A 20,749-nucleotide genomic window follows, 5' to 3' on the forward strand; every position below is an offset into this window, starting at 1 on the left:
GCAATTAGAGATGGCTCCTCTGTCTCCCTCCCTGGTAAAGGAGAATCTGCATCCTAATGACTCGTGGGAAATCCACCATGCTGCCCCCACTAAGGTCCTGCAAAGAGGAAAGATTCCCCTTCAATTAAGCTGGTCACACAGTCCAGGTCAACCCTGACAGCAGGTTCACCAGGGCCAGGTGGTCAGGACGCTGGATGTCACCAGGTGGGACAATTAAAACCATCTTGCTGGCAAGACGAGCAGCTGATGGAAATTGCCACTTCCCATCCAAATCTCCTCTCTCAGACAGTCCAATTACCTGGAATTAGTCAGGCAGCACCAGCTGGGAAATGGGGTGTCACCCGCTGGATCGATGCCAACAAGAAAGCAGAGACATTTCAAGGGGGGGGGGGAGACGGGGTGGGACTCCAGGAGATAGCTGGACCAGCTCAGGAGGAAGGGCCGGGTTAAAGACTAGGATCACAGAAGCACAGACACTTGGAGTCATGCTGAGACGCTGAGGGATGGTGGCCCTACCCAGCAGACAGTGCTCTGGAGAACATATAATGCGAGGTCCCCAATGCCCACCCAAGCCCTCCAAATGACAGTCTCACTCCAGAGGCATCCAGCTGCTTTCAGATGTTTTTAAAATGGGGTTATTTATTTGCTTGTTGTTCTATTCAAAAGCAGCTACCCTGATTTTTTTGTTTCTGTTTTTATATCAAAAGTCATCAGCCTGGCAAGGATTCGGACTTCCGGAACCTTGTCGTCTCACTCTGAGCAGATTAGCCGATTGCACGGATTGATCGCATTGGACTGCGAGGTCAAGCACCCTCCAATAGGATGAGACACAGTCACAACCTATGGCCAGGGACAAAGCAAGAGCCACGTCGGCCTCAGAGTGTTGCTACCCCAGTTTCTGTTCAGGCAAACCACCTTTGAGAAAAGAATTTCCTTGCCAAGATACTTGCCCTTTGTGTGTTCCCTTGTGTGCTGAGATGATTCATTTTTGCTTCTAATGAGATGGTTCAAATGTCCCCAAACGAGGTCAAGACCCAGTCCTCATCACCATCTGAGGTGCCCAGTGAGATGTGGACCCTGATGGAGACCTCCCAGCTACTGGAGGCATAAAGGCAACCCTGCTGGGGCAGACAGGAGGAGATGGCAGCAAGAGGCTGACAGACATCCACAGGGCCTTCTACTAAGTCCTGGACCTGTGGAGGGTCCTGCAGGGACCACATCTCTGAGGCCCTGTGGCTCAGGAGCTACAAGGTGTCAGGGGCTCCCACCACGCCCTAAGATCTGGTTCCTTGAAGCAGCCAGTGACTCAGCAGGCATGCGTTTTCATTCCAAATGTTCTGTTGTTCTTAGATTTAGATTGGGGTGTGTCTGTCTGATATGCCGAGAATCTGCCTCATACTGAAGAACTGCTGTCACAGCCCCCAGTACAGGAACATTCTGTGTCTCCCACCCAAACCACAGCCTGACCCCAGCCATGACCTCTCTGTCTGGCCTACCCCCCCGAGACAGTGCCAAAGATGGCGGCCCTGCTCTAACAGTGGGGAAGCAGACACAGCCAAGAGGCCTATGCAGTGACAAAGGCCCCAGTAGACAATGGTTTGTTTGGATGGGAGGCTTAAAGAGGAGGGAGCAAGCTAAGAGAGAGTTCGGTAGCTAAAAGCACTGTCGCTCTTGCAAGGCCTGGGTTTGGTTCCTAACACCCACATTGGGTAGCTCACTGTAACTCCAGTTCCAGGAGATGTGACGCCCTCTTCTGGCCTCCATGGGCACTGCACACATATGGTACACACACAGCAGGCACTCACACATAATAACAAATACAAGTATTTTGGGTTGGGGTCTTTTTGTTTTTGTTTTTGAGGTTTTAAGAGTGAGGAACTGGAGAGATGGCTCAGCAGTTAAGAGCATGTGTCCTTCTTGGAGAACCCAGGCTCGGCACCCAGAGCCCACATGAGGTTCACAATCATCCGTAACTCCTCCTCAGGCACATACATGACACATATACACACACACAGTAAAACAATCATACATAGAAAACAAAGTTAGGAAAAAGATTGGGGAGGTTCTGGCCTTGCCCACCTCCTGAGTGACCACGGAAGCAGGCTCCAGAGACTGTGGGTGTCTGATTCCTGGGCAGAAACTGCCTCCCAGGGAATTAAAATCATTTGGAACTAGCACAAGTCCATAGTTGCACAATCTATGCAAATTCACGCTGTGAATGAATGCTGTGCTGTCAAACTGCACTTCTAAATGATCCTATTACTCAGGTGAGATCGCACACACCTGGAACACCAGCATCAGAAAGGCAGAGAGAGGCATGAGATCAGGAGTTCGAGTCATCTTCAGCTAGAATAGTGAGTTCAAGGCCAGCCTATGCTGTAAGACCCTGAGTCTGAGAAGAAGAAACAAGTCAGTTTAGCTGTGTGAGTTTTCTCTCGACACTTAAAAGAAGCGGCAGTGTGGTGGGCTGGTCTGGGATGGTGCTCCAGAACTGGGAGCTGGCTCTGCTGCAAGGAGCAGTCTCCTAAAGGAGAAGCCAGTTCACCCCCATGAGCCCGGAGGATGCCACAGGGGTGCCTTCTCTGAGTCCCGGCTGCAGGTACAAGTCACCCCAAATTGGGTGTTGAGGGGAGCATAAAAGAATACAAGTTTACCATTTTATGGCTCAGGAGACCACAATCCAAAACAGGGCACCCAGGAGCACGCTGCATCGTGTCAGGAGCACGCTGTATCCTGTCAGGAGGCTCCCTCGCCTTTCTGGCTGCTCTGATTGGATTCCAGGACAGACTCTGCATCGTCCCAATCTCTGCACTGACCATCAATCTTTGGCTGTCCTCCAAACCTTGCCTCCCTGGATCCCTCTGTTGTGCCCAGAGATTGGGAGGATGGTGCATCTTGGGTTGGGAGCACTATTCAGCCTTCATGGGTCATAGCCTGTGGGCATCACTGTGCACCAGGGGCTTTGCACCCCACAGAGCAAAGCAACCCCGAGGGGTTAAGACACAAGTACTGGGCACATCCTCACCTAACAAATCACCTAGAGTGTGGGAGCATCGTTCCCCACACATCCACCCCTGGCCTTGACGTACAGACAGCTTTCCCTTAAACACAGCCTTCTGCCCAGCCACTCTGACCTCGCTCGGACATCCCCTAGGCTTCTAGTGGGTTCTGGCCAGGACAGAGCCTCCTCCAAGTCCACACTCCTGGGAAGCTTTGCCCTTCTTCCTTCTCTGTCCCTGTGTCTGCTTCCCCTACTAAACAGGATGAGACTGAGATTAAATCTTCATTCATTGCCTATGAGAAGTATAATTGAAGCTTTTTACAGAAAATCAGCTTATTATACAAAGGGCAAGGGTTGTGAAAAGGGTTCTTTATAGACAGCCTGCTAGGCGTCCATCCACTCATTAGGAGCCCAGGGGAGTCCTGGGGCAGAGCATTGGTGTGTGAGATTTCAAACAGCAAAGTGTTTGGCTAAACAACCCCTCCTGCTAATTACTAACACCAGGAAGCTATTTCAGGAGGGGATGGGCAGTTATCTTGGGAAGTGCTGAGGGGTCCTCAGAAAATCCAGGTCTCCGTGACAATCGCAACCCATGTGGGAAAAGAGGGAGCAGTCAGACTCAGCCCGCCCAACAGGGTCCTGGCCACCTGGGCTTACGCAAGGACAGGCACAGACACCATTTTCTCTAGAATTATCCAGCATTGCCTAGACCAAGGAGAGGCAAGGAGCACTAGAAGGCAGACTAGACTAGAGTCTAGTTGTGAGGATGTAATGTTGACAGGGAGGCCATGGGAGGGGCTGGTGTGACATGGCACAACCTGGGAGGTCAGAGGACACCTTGCAGGAGTCCGGTCTCTCCTTCCATGTACAGAGCCATATTGGGGCAGTCTTGCACTTGGTCAGAGTTTGACTTTGGTCAAGGTTAACTTTTCCCAGTTAGCCAGGATCCTGCTCCACCTAGGGTGGAGTGCACGTAGTAAAGGTTAAGTTCATTGTTCTTCCTGGTATAGGGATTCCTGAATTAAACAGGTGACCCACCCAGCTGCCGGAGCAGTCAAGACGAAGACCTCCAAGAGAAGCTAGACAACTTCCACCGGAACTCAGCCTGGAGTCTGGGGGAAGGGTTTGCCCGAACTGTTAAAAGGTCCGGCGCCATTAAAGTTTACGGCTTTGATCAGTGAACATTGACTTAGCCGTACTTTCTTTTCGCCGCTCTTCCCTATGACCCCAAAATTCTCTCAACAGGTAACCCAGTTTACATGTAGCTGCTGGCGGCTACATAGTGGCGCCCAACGTGGGGCGACCTGGCACGAGAGAATTTCCTGAGGTAGCCCTATCCAGCGAAGCTTCGCAGAAAAAGGTGAAAATTAATGGTGTCCGCACGGTAAGCAACATAGAGGGCAAAACTAGCGCTAGTGAATTCGTGTCTATGGTTGTGAGTGCAGGAATGGATACAGTTTTTCAAGCATACTGCGTGGACCCAGCGCAGGACTGCTTGGGTTGATAAGATAGGGAAATATGGGGAAGGAATTTGGTAGGCATTTGCCCAAAGCTCGTAAGAGCTGATTTCGGCGAAAAGAAAGGGGTTTTTAAAAATAGGCATATGTCCACAGCTTCTAAGAGCTGTTTAAAGAGGAAAATGGATGCAATTGCTTAACAAGCACGCTTAACTTTCTGTGTATCTTTCCGTGTTTGTCCCGGTGCACCGACTGTCTATGTGTATGTTTATGTCCTCTCTGTGTCTTTGTGTGAATGACTGTTTCATGTTAAAAAGAAAAATTGGTAAAGATTACATCTGCTGGTAACCTCTTGAGCTAGCCACAGTTTGTGTGGGGATTGATTCAAAGCCACGCTGCAGCAGCGTAGCTCACTCACCCAAGACAGAAACATGGCTGGGGAAAAAGCCGCTCTTAAAGCCCAGAAACCTCAAGATTTGGGAAGACCTTGGTTTGGCTTGTGAAATTCATGTAGTCGCTTTATACTTGTTTCTAATTGGTTTTAATGATATAAGGCTTTACATTTCTTGACTAAAGAGTTATAAATTAATTGGTTATTATGTAAAAGGTATAGTGTTATTAAGAAAAGGTTAGTTTAAAACTGGTGATTCAGTGTTAGAGCTATCTTAACTAACTACACGTGGCCTAACGCCACTCATGCTTTGTTCTTGTTTATAATTGGATTTAAAGGTATATTTTACATGTCTTGACTATAGAGTATTGGCTTAAGTCACTGCACATGATTTAAAAGGTATAATGTTATTAACAAAAGTTAGGTTAAGGCTGGTAGTTTAGGGTAGTCGCCATTTTGAACACGTGGCATGATGGTTAAGGCTGGTAGTTTAGGGTAGTCGCCATTTTGAACACGTGGCATGACGATTAAGGCTGGTAGTTTAGGGTAGTCGCCATTTTGAACACCACATGGCATGACGCAATCCAGGAAATACAGGCCTTTGGGACGCTCCTAAATTGGCATGGTGTTTCATGTGAATCTTGGCCTGGAGATTAGACTTAATGAAGATTAAGATCTAAAATATTGTCTCTTTAATAAGTTACACTGTTATACACTTGAACATAAGAACTGGCATACAAACCTTGTGCTGTAAATATGTGTTTGCCATTAATTTTAAAGAAAATAGATTGTTTAAAATTGAGATTTGCTTCCAAAATTACAATTGTGCTCTAATATTGCAAGAAAACATTGAGTTACAATAAAAATCAGTGTGTCATTGGCTACAGTTTTCAGTTTGCAGGCTCGTAATTGTTAACATTTTGTAATTAAGATAATTTTGAGAGTGATACAGCTATGGGTTTTAGGGGCCCATTGCCACTTTTCCACAAGTTTATAGGCTACAATGGTAGGAGCAAAATTTAACCCTCCAAGATTAAAAAGGATATCTCTGTAGAAATGTATTTGATATCAAGTAGGTTCCTTTGACCATGAAATTACAGGTTTCTTTTGTTTAATCCTTAAATTGTCCTTGTAGGTTTGGGTCTGGTCTTAGATAAAAGGCTCAGATTAGAAGATATTTACATTTGAGGAATCTCATACAGTGTCCTTGCCAAGGACTCAAGGTGGATCCTAGGGCAGATAAAAAAATTTACATTTGAGTTAATGCAAAGCTTAGAGCTGCCTCAGGGGAAGCTAGTGAGGAAGTTTTGAGAAATTGTTTCTGCCTTACAGGCCCCACCTAGGGAGTGTTTGGCTTTAAAAAAAAAAAAAAAAAAAGTTTTTGACTTATCCAGGTGTGGGTTAAAATGCAGTTCAAATCTATGAAAGGTCGAGGAGGCTATAAAAGCATTAACATTTGGCCTGTCTACTCCCTACAAAATTATTGTAAATTTAAAGGGTTGGTTTTTTGCTTTACATTCTGATAATTATAAAAGCATTTGCTTCTAATTTTAAAGAGACAACAAAACAATTTCATTAGAAAGTTTTGCCTCAAGGAATGGCTAACAGCCTTATGTCTTGTGAGAAAAAGTGTTTTGTCTCTGTTTCAATACTAGAAGTTAAGATCTTAAAATTTTCAGTGTATAATGTTCATAGAATGTTTGTTACAGGCCCTTGCTCCTATAGACTTTTAGAATTTTTAGGTAAATGGCTTTCAAAGGTTGTTAGGATATATTAATTGGCTTTATCTTATATTTACCTCATTTTAAGCTTGCCACAAAAGGTCTTAAACCTCTGTTTTCAAGGTAGGAAACATTTGTTCCTTGCTTCAAGCAACAATCAAATTTATTATTAATGGTTGGTCTATTACATGGTAAGCATTTTTAGGCAAAATTAATAATTGTTATCCAAAAGATAATTTATACTATCAGATCACATGTTTATTCCTTTAAGTTTCTCCCTGCTTCAACACAGATACCTGAATTGGGTGCTATAGCAGCTATTTTTAAGATGTTAAAGGTCAAGCTTTTAATAATAGTAGATATACATAGCTCATGGTTTATAATTGCTTAAAATTGGTCCATTTTTAATACTGCTAATTCTTAATTTCTACAGTTTATACAAATGTGATTCAAATTTCTAAGAACAAAGGATATGTTCTCTAAATGACTGTCCTTTAGGTATTTGAAATAATTTTATATTTTGTGCACATCAAATTATAAAGATTTGTTCTTGATGTCCTCAATTTCTACCTCTACCACGTAATGGTGTTAATCCTAGAGGACTTAGTTATTACAGATAAATGATATTCATATTTCTAATTTAGAAGATTAAAAAATATGTACATGTGACTAATGATTCATTTTTAGGCTGTCTAGTTGCAACTGCTCTAACAGAAAAAGCAACTATATTTTATATAATTACATAGTTATTGCCTATGTTATGGGTTATACTTTGTGTTCCAACTTAAATTAATAAAACAATATCTTCTTGGAAGAAAGAAGAGAGGGGAAATCGTGTCCCTGTACATATAATTTAAATTATGCTTACATGTTTTTAAGAAAATTTTAAAATTTTAAAATTTAGATGCCAAGAAACTCCTTGCTAAATGTATATGACATCTTGTAATTAGACATATTGATGTCTAGGTGAAATGAAGGAATTCACTTACTAACATATGCCATGATCCTGATTTAATATTGGGGGAGAAGGCATGTCCTCTGTTTTTTCCACAGAATGCTGCAGAAGATATGCTGACTGTGCTTGCTGAATGCCCAGACCATGGTAACATAAGAGCTATATTGGGTATATGTTCTTGACTTACCTCAATTGTCAAATGTCCCAGGTTAGATAAATTGCCTAGCTTCAAGCTTTTAGACTTTGTGGGACAGAACATGGAGACTGTTATGCTAGCTTAGGAAAAATTAATTAAGAAGAGTTAAAATGACTCTTCTCCTTATTGTGCTCAGCTGACTCAACCATAGACTAGTCTAGAAATAATCCCAATATTGAAGATTCCAATTTTGAAGATGGCTAACAATCTTCAGCCAGCTGTGTTAATTTAACATATAGTCTCCACTTTTCCTGAGAAGTAACAGCATATCTCTTGATTCACAAGGCTACCTCTCCCACCTCAGAGGCCAAGCTTTGGATCCTTAAAGTTGTTAATTTACAACTGAATTGGATACTTCTGGGACAAGTTAATCCTATTCCACCTTTAACTCTTGACCTTGTCTGTTAAGCAGACTGGCTGTCTCCACCCAGGCTCACCTGGATGGAGAGATTACATGTCTGTTAAAGACACTTGCAGACCCCCCTGGCTTCAAAACTTACACAAGTGGATCTCCAAAGAGGGAGCCACATAGAACTCAGATCTATGTGTGTTTGTTTTTGAACAAACATGGGTACCAGCGAGACGTGCGAGGCAAAGCACTGCATGGGGAGGTGAATTTCTGCTTCTGAGTCCCCAGGAAGTACACCTAATTGCATAGGGGTTAACGTCGAGAGGCTGTCCTTAAAATTATAAGGGAGCCTATTACCCCTCCTCTGAAAAAGACGTTATACAATATTTAAGAGGAATTACGGTCAATGCTTCCCCTCCTGGTTAAGGCCTGCCTTCTTATGAAGGATATTTATCCACTTGTTTTCTACCTCCTCGTGTTCAAATTAATAAAAAAAGGGAGGACATGTACAGAGCCATATTGGGGCAGTCTTGCACTTGGTCAGAGTTTGACTTTGGTCAAGGTTAACTTTTCCCAGTTAGCCAGGATCCTGCTCCACCTAGGGTGGAGTGCACGTAGTAAAGGTTAAGTTCATTGTTCTTCCTGGTATAGGGATTCCTGAATTAAACAGGTGACCCACCCAGCTGCCGGAGCAGTCAAGACGAAGACCTCCAAGAGAAGCTAGACAACTTCCACCGGAACTCAGCCTGGAGTCTGGGGGAAGGGTTTGCCCGAACTGTTAAAAGGTCCGGCGCCATTAAAGTTTACGGCTTTGATCAGTGAACATTGACTTAGCCGTACTTTCTTTTCGCCGCTCTTCCCTATGACCCCAAAATTCTCTCAACAGGTAACCCAGTTTACATGTGGGTCCTGGGATTGAACTCAGGTCCTCAAGCTTGGTGGCAGGTGCTTTTACCCCAGAGCCACCTTACAGATGCTTCTCGATCATTCGCCCAGCACCTTCTCATGCTCTGTTCAGTAAGAGGATGACTTGGCACACTTGGTGGCACAAACTTATGTTCCAAAAGAAGGCTTGGCTCCTGCAAACTCCACCTGTCAGCCTGAGTCAGGTCAAGTCCTCTGGCAGGCCTTCCAGGCCCTGGCTTAGGGTGGGGCTCCGAGTCACAGATCAGTATGGGAGAGAGGATCAAGATTAAGTGACTGAGGTGTCCCCATGACTGATTACCACTAGCATAGTAGGTGCCCATTGGATTCGCTGGCCTGTGGTCAAAGGCGCACAGCTGGCAGGTGAAACTCCACTTGTAGGGACTCTGCTTAGAGAGGTGCCACCAGCCACGCCCTTCTGCGTGCTGGCCAAGCTCCCAAGTGCCTTCTTCCTCATTGGCTAACATGGTTCCTTCACTGTAACAGACTATGGCAAACTTTTCTCTATCCCGTGAGGCCTCTGGTCAATCATGGAAGCAGAGAGATGTTCCCACGTTAACCAGGGAGGGTACAACCAGGACAGGCATGGCACTGAGTCTTAGCTACTCTGTAAGCCACCACCAGGGTCTCCTGGTCAAGGGCAAAGTGCCAGGCAAAAGCCATCCACACTGTCCGTGAGGCATCTCAGCCTGGAAGGGTAAGGAATGGCGGCTGGATCACACCCAGGCATCCCTCCAGACTGTCACCAAATCCCACATGGCTGACAGCAGGTCATAGCAGCTGGCCTCCCTCCAGTTTGGGGATACTATAATGAGACAGGGAAGGGGACACACTTAGGATTCTGTGCAGGGTAAGTATGTTGGCAGGAATCTGCTGAGAGAATGTCACTTGTCTGGGAATGCACAATGCAGAGCGTATCACACCAGGTGGGAGGCTCAGCTGTGATGAGGGCTGGCAGTGACAGGCCAGCGTGGCACAGAACTCACAACTGATCAGTTTCCAAAACAAAAGGCCCAAACCTTTGTGTCCAGAAATGACACTGTTTTAACTGGACATCTTTAGGTGCACAGTGGTGACTCACAGCCGGGCGGTGTGGGGAGCCTGACAGGTGTTTGCTGCTCTGTCGAGCCCAATGTGTTGTGGGGACAGAACATGTCTCTGGTTTTTGCTTAAAGTTTGTTTTAGTTGTTGATGTTGGTTTTGATAGAGGTCTTACACTGTAACTCAGGCTAGCCTTGATGTAGCCCAGGCTAGCCTTAATTGTTAAACATACTTCAGCTTCAGGTGGAGAACACGCCATCACATCAGCTCTTAGCCACTGGTCATTATAACCCGACAAAACAGCCTGCCTTCTGGCTAACAAAAAGGAAAGGGCTTTGGTTCAAAAACCTCAAGTCCCTCAAGAACTAACTCATGCAGTGAATGCATGCAGTGAACACATGGCACCTGCCCGTGACTGTCTTAAGTGAGCCAGCAGCTACCACCCCGGGACCCAGCATGCTGCCCTGCAGACAAAGCAGGTACACAAGGCAACACTCAGAGGCTAGCAGCCTCAGGATATCACTAGTAGCCATGTGTGACCCACACGTCAGGAGAGGCTCCTTCTGTCACCCTTGCCACCGGCCTGTATCCTAAGACATGGCTGAAAAGAACAGCTCTTGTGTACCCAAATCCCCAGGTGAGATGAAACCTATCTTCCTGACCTGTCTATCAGAGGTCAAAATCTTCATGATTGGGTCTCACCTGGGCCTCCCAAACCCTCTCCAGTATCCCACTCATGATTCGGAGAGCTCACAGGCCACAGGAGCATTAGCGGCTGGACTAACCTGCCCTTGCAGATCACAGTGAGGCAATCTATGGGGGCTGGGTCCTCTGGAAGCCCTATGGGAACCTAAGGCCTCTGGGCAGGGAAGTGTACTGGCCAGCCCTGTGAACTCACACCAACCCAAGCACTCAAACCCTGGTCCAGAGCTGGGGAGGTGCATTCAAGCAGGCAATGATCTGTGCTAGGATTAATTTGCTGATCTTATTACCTAAATGGAAAGCAATTTTGCAGCCATCATAACATGCTTGCAAGATTTCCCCAGTGTGAACCCTCTCGCACACAACCCTGGCTGCTGCCAATACACAGTCAGAGGTGCAGTGTGAAAGCTCCTGGGTCAGACCGCAGGCAGGGGCATCGTTGTGACCTATCGGTGTCACTTGGGAGCTCACCTGATCCCTTTGCTCTGAGCAATGCTGTGCAGGGACAGACGGGACACTGCAGAGATGACCTAGGGGAGACAAGAGAGAGTTCTGTAAGAGACGATCGGGAAATCATCACAAACCTCACCAAGGGTTGTGTAAGCATGGAAACTGTTAACTAAGCACAGCGTGTAAGAACGACAGAGCTTTTCAGGCTCAGCACCTGTGCGTGTTTATTGCGTGAAATCTATTATTCGGTCACATTAACACTTGCTGAGGGCTGCGGGGCTCATGGTAGGTTGCCTCCAGGAGGAATGGATTTCCACTTAAGAGGCTGTGCTTCCCCCACACCCCACTAGCCTACTTATGAGCCACCCCAAACAAACGGTTTTCTTTAGCAGGTGGAAGAAATGTTTCAATAGGGCTGCTGTGGTTCTGTCTTAACTGAAGTCCTGCCTACAAAGGGCTCATCCAGTGCTACTATTCTAGAAAAGTCTATATGACTAACAGCACTCCGAGTCCATAGTAAGTATTAACCCATCTCAGAGACAGAGAAATGGAGGCCCAGAGAGGTACAGTCACACCACAGCTCCAGGGCCATAAAGACACAAGCATCCATGCGTAGTGCTCGCTGCAAACCCCAGCTCCAAGTTAAACATCTCACCAGACACCAGCTCAGGATGCCAAAGGCTAAGGAGTCCCAGGTACAGTCACGTGGACCTTTGTAATGTCTCCCCAGGCTGACAGACCCCTCAAAACACAAGCTTGGAAACACAGGGCAAGCAGCAGTGGGCATTTCAGCCCTGACAACCTGGTCCAGCCCTGATAAACCAGGATCTTCCAGACAGAAGGGCCCCTCCCCCAACCTCAACCATCCTAACAGTTATTCCCCAACACTTCATCATGACTCACAGAAAGCAGGCAGGGGGCAGGGAGAAGAAACTAAGGGAGGGAAGAAGGGACGGCTGGCCCAAGAATATAGAGTGTGACATACAATTACGATTAATCAACAGGAATGAGCGGATTCAAACATGCCCCATGGCAGGCACCGTGCACAAGCAGAAACCAGAGTGCCACACACATGTCAGACAGTTCATGCATCCTATGGGTGCACATGAGCATAGCTATGTATACTGCATACACTGGCTCCTATGCCTGCATGTGTGAGCTGCAAGCTCTCGTGTGTGCTTTGTGTGCACACATGCACCTGGGGCAGGGGAAGAAACACAGGGAAGTTGTCTTGCAAGCCACTGCTCACTCTACAGACGCTAGGACAAGCCAGGGTCTGGCTGTCCTGGGAAACTGAGCTCAGAGGGCACCACATGCACTATTCCATGGGGCTGCAGGCCTCTCCATCTCACTGTGCACAGTGGTAAGGAAAGGAGAGGCCCCCTCATTTACCCAAAGCCCTCGCCAGGAACACACGCCCTCAAGTCCTTTAGGCTGTTCTGTACTCTGTAGCAATTTCCAAAGGAAAGATGCCACAGCAGAGGCTTTTTCTGTGCCCAGTGGGCGGTGGACTCAGACCACAGCTGAGTGTGTGTCTGGGTCTCCTGTCAGTGACTATATTTCAGGGGCTAAGACTCAGGGAAATTATGGCGGGGAATAACTGGGGTCCTCTGTGTTTGCTCAGACAAGTCTCAAAGGGCCTGATATGCAGCTGGCCCAGTCGTGGGTCCCAGAAGCATGCTGTACAATGGGCCTTTCACAAATAACAACCAAAATGGCTTCTGTTGTTATTTTTGGCTTTTAAGGGCTCTAAATATTTTGGAGAAATAAAAATAAAGGTAATATTATGTCCTTATAGGTACTCAACCAAATGCTAGAGATGCAAGCCTTGAAGGGTTTGGCCAGTCTATAGTAGCTGCTTTTCTCCTATGCCTCTTGAGGCAGACACTGTTAATCGCTAATCGATTGATATATGAGCCAAAACAGGCACAGAAACTTAAGAGTCCAAAGATGGCTTCAGCCAATAGTTGCCACAGCCCAAAAGCCACAACCTGTTCACCAAACCAGACGCACAACCAGGGCCTCATTCCCACAGGTGGAGACCATGACTGCTAACAGGTAGATGTAGGTCTTCCTCGTCCATGTGTCTATCTGTAGTCCCAGGGGATAGTATCAGCCCTGCAGCTGGCCTAAACCTGGTCCCAGGCACATATACCTTGCTACAAGATGAGAACTTAGCAGTCTGTAAAGGACTCAGCTGGGCGCCACGGTGGCAGGCACAGCAGGCAGCCCCTTCAAGGGCATAAATGTGACCAACTCTGCTGGGATGCCCTTGCCTCCATCCTAATGTGCTACGTGTTTTCCATCTGGTGTCTGTGCAGGGAGGAGACTGACTCTAGTGACCCCAAGCAGGGCCCTTCAGAGACATACACAAGACCCCGAGAGAATTATGGGGTGGATTGGGGCTGGAGGCTTCCTGGTGAAGGTAAGCGTAGAACCAGCCCTTGCAGGAGAAGAAAAACAATTCAGTGCCCCCAGCCCCCCACAGTGCTTCTGGATGTGGCCTCTCACTCTGAGACTAAACAGCCAGGTGTCCCCAGGGCTAACACTCTCAGCTGACCATCAAACGCCTCCCTGCCAGGGCCCCTGGGGACTTCTGAACACGGAAATGTCAAATGATGACATTTTCCCAACTTTCATTTCCGCCTCCCAGCTGCGCCCCTGATAATAAACGGAGGCAACCCGCTTGCTTCTCCCCTCTCTCCTCAGACACACAGCTCCATCCTCGGTGCTATCACTTACCCAGCCGAGCTAGTGGAGTGTGCTAGGGGAGTACGGGGATGAGGAAGGAGCGGTCAAGCCCCAGGAGAATTGCAGAAACAACTGCACAGCCAGCTCCCCGATGCAGCGCTCGCTGGCACCCTTGATACCCGCCAGGGTCTCACATGCAAACAGGTACAGTGAGCACTGAAGAAAGGAGCACACTGAGCAGCCTGGAGGACGGAGAACCCAGTCAGGGATGCATGCAAATCTCGGCTCCACCCCACCCACAGGAGCTCTAGCTCCAGCCTGCCAACCCACATACATGGCAGGAGGCAGACCCCACCCCAGTCCGCCCCACCTCCCCCCACCCAGCTGCTCCACAATGTTTGGGGTCCAGGAAACTACATTTACTGTCAAGGTCCTATGTGGCTGAAATATGTATCCTTCTCTAGAGAATAATCGACACTGGTCACACTACACACTGGGTCAAAGCCAGAGAAAGGGCCAAAGAGCACACACCCACATTGTCCACCTTTCGGTGACTTGCAGAGATAAGGACCCCAAAAGTATGCACAAAGGAGATCAGTACACTCCAGCGGGACAGCAAGGCAGAGGGACCAGGAAGGCCCTGAGGAAAGAAGGGGTCCAGAGGCAGAGCTGGGTCAGTGGGGGAGCTACCTGCCGAGGAGCCCTCACAGGCCTGCTTTCCCCGACTGCCAAGCAACAGCAACATCTGTCCTGTGAGCCCTGAGCTACCTAAGCACCAGCAACCAGACTTTGAGTTTTAGGTTTACAATCCTGCCCAGGCTAAAGTGGCAGGCAGGCAGCAGGCAACTGGCTCCAAGGACAGAATTACCCTTCTGCCCAGAAATGACAGAACTGTCCCACTCCAGCCATAGGAAGCAGGCCCCTGTCTCTGTCCTCTGTCTGCACATTCTGGTCTTGGCAGGTGTAGGGTCCAGCCAGAGAGCTTTTTCCACAGCAACTTGGTCTGCTGGAACAGATGCAGCAGAAATGGGGTGTACTCGCCCCAGTGAGTACTGCAGGGCCCTGGCCCCGATGCAAGAGCACCATTTTCTCAGCACAGAACTCCTAGCAAATGACTCCAAGGATCCCAGGTGCTGTGAGGGCCTGAACACTGGCTGCAAATCTGTGAGGACATACCCTGATAACATTTTAGAAAGACAAATGTCACCTCCCAGTACCTTCCCAAAAGGTCAGCATACCCAAAAAGAGTTAATATGAGACATTTTGTACAGTTGCTTGAACAGCTGGAGAGATGCAGAGGGGGTGGATCAAGTGGGGAAGTCTGACCTGGATCCCGATTCCAAAGGGGCTTTAAAACTTGGGCCTTTACTCTAAAGATGACTGAGTTTCTCCCTTGTTCATGAAGTGATCTGGGCCCGAGAATGTCCCCTGCAGCAGTTTCCAAGTGCTGGAAAATGTGGCAGCATCTTGACTACATAACCCAAGGAGTCCAGGGAACCGAGCAGAGGGCATCCACAGCCAGGGATTCCACTGCCGCTGAACGTGCTTGGAAATACACGCTGCATGTGAAAGTAGCAGCTTCCCAAACAGAGCAGACAGGACCAGGTGTGCAAGGTCACGGCCGAGGACATGCACAGCCCAGCAGTTAAGAACACTGCTGCTCTTCCAGAGGACCCAGGCTGGGTTCCCTGGCAGCTACATGGCAGTTTACTGTAGAAAGAATATCTTCTGTATTGTACAGATGCATCGGCTGTCAATTAAAAAGTCTATGGCTTAGGCAAGAAACAGGAGGCGGGACATCTGGGAGGAGAAAGAATTCTGGGATAGAGCTAGGCAGGAGGATTACCTGGGAATATGTGAGGAGACAGATGCATGGTACCTAAGCATAGGTAACGAGCCACATGGCAGAATAAGTTAAAACAATGGGTTATCTTTAGTTACGATCTAGTGAGAGCAGAGCCTAGCTACATGGCCCAGGTATTTGTAAATACATTTTGAGCCTGAGATTATTTCTAAGAGCATGGGACTGGGAGGAAGACCAGGTCTAACTTTTACACAGACACTGTATAAACAGTTCACAAATATCCATGAAGACAACACTTATACATATTAAAATATAAAGTTAAATGCATGCTTATTGAAAGAGCTGGCGCCGGGTGGTGGTGGTGCATGCCTGTAATCCCAGCACTCTGGGAGGCAGAGGCAGGTGGATTTCTGAGTTCGAGGCCATCCTGGTCTACAGAGTGAGTTCCAGGACAGCCAGGGCTATACAGAGAAACCCTGTCACGAAAAAAACCAAATCCAAAAAAGAAAGAAAGAAAAAAAAGGAAGGAAGGGAGGAAGGGAGGGAGGAAGGAAGGAAGGAAGGAAGGAAGGAAGGAAGGAAGGAAGGAAGGAAGGAAGGAAGGAAGGAAAGAAGGAAAGAAAGAAAGAAAGAAAGAAAGAAAGAAAGAAAGAAAGAAAGAAAGAAAGAAAGAAAGAAAGAAAGAAAGAAAGAAAGAAAGAAAGAAAGAAAGAAAGAAAGAAAGAACTGGCAGACACCAAACAACATGATAACAACCACTAGCACTGGAGAGGAAAACTGTCTGTCCTTAAATAAATCCACCAACATCCACCCACACCCCATATCCTATACCATACAGATGTCAGCTCTACACAAACCTCCCTAAACACATTATTCAAACCCAAGACATATCCAAGGTAGACACACAAGACCACTGAAACTCACCATGCCATAGCTACCACCAACCCAGCGGGCCAGGGCTCACTCTTAAACAAGAAATACTCTAAAAAGATTAAGAGATTAGACTAGTTTGAAATGAGATAAACACGTGAAGCCATGCCCTTTACCTTTTTGTTCCAAGTGTTAAAGTCAAATGTGAATGTAGGTGGGTGGGCACATGGATGGATAGATGGGTGGGTGGGTGGCTGGATGGACAGATGGGTAATTGGTGAATGTATGAATAAATGGATAACAGAAAAATGATAGGTAGGTGGATGGATGAATGATTGGGCAAATGGATAAATGGGTGAGTGGGGGATAAGTAGGAAGTAGACAGATGCATGAATGATGGACAAGAAAGTAAATAGATGAGCAGGTAGTGGACAGAAGGATAGATGGATAGATGAATGATGGGTAAGAGATGGACTGAGGAGTGAATAGTGGATAGAAGTGGAGTGATAGAGAGATGGACTGATGGATGCATGGGGTAAGTGGATGGATGGATGGATGGATGGATGGATGGATGGATGGATGGACAGACGGACAGTGGGTGGTGGATAGAGATGTAGGGATGATAAATGGATGAGCGGGTGATGGGTGGAAAATGGACGGTTGATAAATGAGTGGATTAGTAGATAAAAAGGTGATTGATAAATGATGAGTAGAGATGGATGAGTAAATAGTGGATAGATGCTGGGATAGATGGGCTGACTAATGCATGCAGGAGGTGAGTGGGCAAATGGATGGTTGAATAAGTGGATAGATGGATTGGTAGATAAGTGGATGGATGGAGAGATGGTTGGATAAGTGGAGAGATGGGTGGATGAGTGAGTGGTGGGTAGGTTACATGGATGGTGGATAGGTTATTGGATGGATGGGTAGATGGATGGATGGATGGATGGGTGGATGGGTAGATGGATGAGTGAATGGATGGATGGATGAATGGGTGGATGGATGGGTGGATGGATGGATGGATGGATGGATGGATGATGGAGGAGCTAGAAAGGACTGGCAAAAGAAGTTCCACTGTCTTAGTTTCTCTTCTGTTATAAGAAAATGCCCTGACAAAAGCAACTTAAGGTAGAAAGGGACTATTCAGTCTCATAGCTCAAGAGTCCAGCCCATCATGCCGGAGAAGTCAAGGCAGCAGAGGCTTAAAGCAGTCAGTCGATCACAGTCAGAAAGCAGAGCATGAATGCCAGCTCCGATCACCATATCAATTAAACAGTTCAGGACCTGAGAACCTCAGTAAAAATGGGTCACACACATCAGCTAACCTAATCACAATAATTCCTCATATGCATGCCCACAGGCTAAATAATCCCTCACATGTGTCCCTGGAGGCCAATTTCCTCGGTGATCCCACATCCTACCAAGCTGACAACACTAAGCATCACACCTGCTAAACATGACCAGCCCTCCCTCCTTCATGATTTTGGTAATGACCACTTACTACATGCTTTGTGGTAGGCTTAGCTTACTGTGTCTAGATAATGAGAACTAGAAAGAAAGGGAGCGTGCCCCTGGTCAGCCTGGACTGAACCATGCAGCCCTAGCATATGCATCTATGGGCTGTACCGCCCAAGCACACAAGGACCAGCTGCTGATAAGAAATCCTTTCCTGGTCCCAGCCGTCCACTCCCAAGCCTTGCACATGGTATTGAGGTCTACCCAGTGGACAGAAGTAGACATTAAGAGATCCACCTGAAGGCTCCCTTTGTAACACCTCCTCTCACCCAGTGTGACCTCAAAAGTCTATGTTAAAAGTACTAGGGCCACCACTCACCATTGGACCCCTGCAAGAGCAGTCACATCCCCTCCGCCATGTTTGTCTGCCCCCCCACGCCCCCCCGTGATGTCCAGCCATCTCCTATGGAACCTGCCACAGTCTAGAACTATCCGTCTGGATAGACAGACCCAACCCGAGCCAGGGCTGACATATCCACACAGCTCCTCACTCTCCCACTCCAGCCGGACCTCAGTAAGAGCAATCCATCCAATCAGGCAGAAGTAATCAGAACAACAGAACTCCACTGCCCCAGCAAAAGCTGCTACCCTTGGGAGCGGACTCTGCCAGGGATTCTGGCTCCTCTGAGCCTAGGCTGAAGGCAGTGTACAAGGGCTGGGGAATGTGCCATCCACAAGCCCCGCTTGCTTGGACAGGCTGTGTGATCAGAAGAGTTTCCTGTCTGCAATTCTTGTTGTCGTTAAGGATCAATAAGCAGGAACTGCTCAGACCCAGCCCAAGCAGCAAACTCTCCTTATCAGCCACCACCACTCATCTGAACACACGCGTGGGAAGAGCCAAATGGCACGATTATGAAGCTCATTTGAATATGTTGCCCCGGAAACTCACCTATCTGCCGTGGGAATCTGCAGCCCGCACTGCTGCATATTCAGGGACAAATCACCATAAATTGCTTTCCAAGTCCAGCCTGCATACCCATCCTGTTTTCCCCTCTTTCTAAATATCAAAAGCAAGGTCAGGAAAAACGTGGCGGTGCTGTCTTTGGAATGACAATCGCCAGCGAGAAGTGATTAATTATGAAACGTGTATAATCAGAGCTCTGCACTCAGGCCTGCAGCAGGCGGAGGTTGGGAAACAAAAGCAGAGACGCAGCCATTTCTCATCCACAGCATTTTGCCAGAGTCTCATTATGCCCAACGCTGGTGTTCCTGGAAGGGATTCAGCAGGTTGGGAAAGACAGGATAAGCCAGTACACAGCCACAGAGCAGCTGAGCGGCAGAATGAGAAATACCAGTAACCAACGACAAGTGAGGGGCGGCAACTATAGAGTGGAGCATAGTACAGGAATGCCTGGCTGTCCTTACAGGAGATGGCTGGGTGGGTGGGTGGGTGGGTGGATGGATGGATGGAAGGAAAAGAGGGGAGGGGACTCAGGATCCTTCTGCCAAGCCTTCCTGATGAAGGAAGAAGAGAAAAAGATGACATTTTGAGTGCCACTTTGGCCTGCAAGCCCAAGTTGGCTCACCCAGTCTCCCAGATTTCTACACTGCATCTATGTCTACACACACACTAGGAACACTGAGAACAGCAGAACCCAGAGAAACAATGTGACTTCACTAAGACCTCCTGGCTATGGAGGCCTGAGCCTGGCTACGGCTCAAAGCCCAGGTCCTAACCATGCAGGAGCCTAAGGGCAGATATAGACATCTCCCCTAAAGTGGAAAATGGTCCTGACCCTACAGAGTCAGTGGGCTACAGTGTTAGAGGAGCCGTGCTGCCCCACGTCTAATGTCTGCCCCACTCCTAATTAGGATCAGAAGCTGCGGTTCCAGCCTGGAGAGCCTTCTTGACCACACCTTGAACACAGCACAAAAAGACCAAAGGCAGGAATGAGCCACTCACAGAGGCATTAGGCCCAAAGGACGTTAGGATGACAGAGGCACTAACTGTGGGATTTGGGTGGTGAGCTGGTCAAGCATGGCTTAGACCTTCATATCTAGCTAATCGTGGCAGGAAATGGGGACTGGGCCTGCAGGACAACAACCCTGCTTGCCTCCCCGTGCTCACTGATCCTGCAGTCCAACCTCCTGGGTCTCCATGGGCTGTACTGGGTTGGGGCACAGAGTGTGACTCTGTAATGGAGGTAGGCAAGCTGGCGGTAGAGTGACCACAGTCCTTACTACTTCACACCTTTGCTGTCCCAGTGCAACCGGCCAGCCAAGACACTATGTAAGAGGGATCTGTCTCAAGGTGGATGGGGACAGGGACCTAGGAAAGAAACTGAGATGTGCGTGCACCAGGGCAAGTCTGATGAGAGACCTTGGAGACAATCACAGCATTAATCTTAGGAACCAGGAAAGAGGAGGCATGGGAGGAGGGGCCTAGCTGCCCTCCTGGATGATGGGAAGAAGCCGGGTACTGTCTGAGCATATGTCCCTTTCTGGGCAGCTGCTTCTAATGGAGAGGTCCTGAAGGCCTCTGTTGGACAGAGACAGTGGCTCAGATGAAAGCAGATGAAAGATTCATAACTACATTAATACTCATTAAGTGCCTACTATTTGCCGAGCATATTACAGAAACTATTGTAATTAATCTCAGATTGTGACTAAAACTGGCTGAGAAATATAAACTAGGAGACACATAAGGCCTGGGCTATCTGTCATACTAGACATAACAGATCA

At 47.6% G+C, this 20,749-nt stretch overlaps 1 protein-coding gene and 1 long non-coding RNA gene across 5 annotated transcripts in view; one reads left to right on the forward strand and one right to left on the reverse strand.

Annotated features, from left to right (window-relative positions):
• Vav2 (vav guanine nucleotide exchange factor 2) overlaps nt 1-20,749 on the reverse strand; it is a 160,949-nt gene that overhangs the window by 66,983 nt on the left and 73,217 nt on the right. For all 4 annotated transcript variants that reach the window (XM_052181942.1, XM_052181943.1, XM_052181944.1 and 1 more), the window contains one exon: nt 11,209-11,267. In XM_052181942.1, coding sequence (XP_052037902.1) covers nt 11,209-11,267 — 59 coding nt within the window. The remainder of the gene's footprint in view (nt 1-11,208; nt 11,268-20,749) is intronic.
• Nucleotides 3,870-8,893, forward strand: LOC127685119 (uncharacterized). Its single transcript, XR_007977792.1, has 2 exons — nt 3,870-4,124; nt 8,834-8,893. It is a non-coding gene; the product is annotated as an uncharacterized LOC127685119 (long non-coding RNA).

Source organism: Apodemus sylvaticus, chromosome 5, assembly GCF_947179515.1.
Source record: "Apodemus sylvaticus chromosome 5, mApoSyl1.1, whole genome shotgun sequence".
Taxonomy (NCBI): domain Eukaryota; kingdom Metazoa; phylum Chordata; class Mammalia; order Rodentia; family Muridae; genus Apodemus; species Apodemus sylvaticus.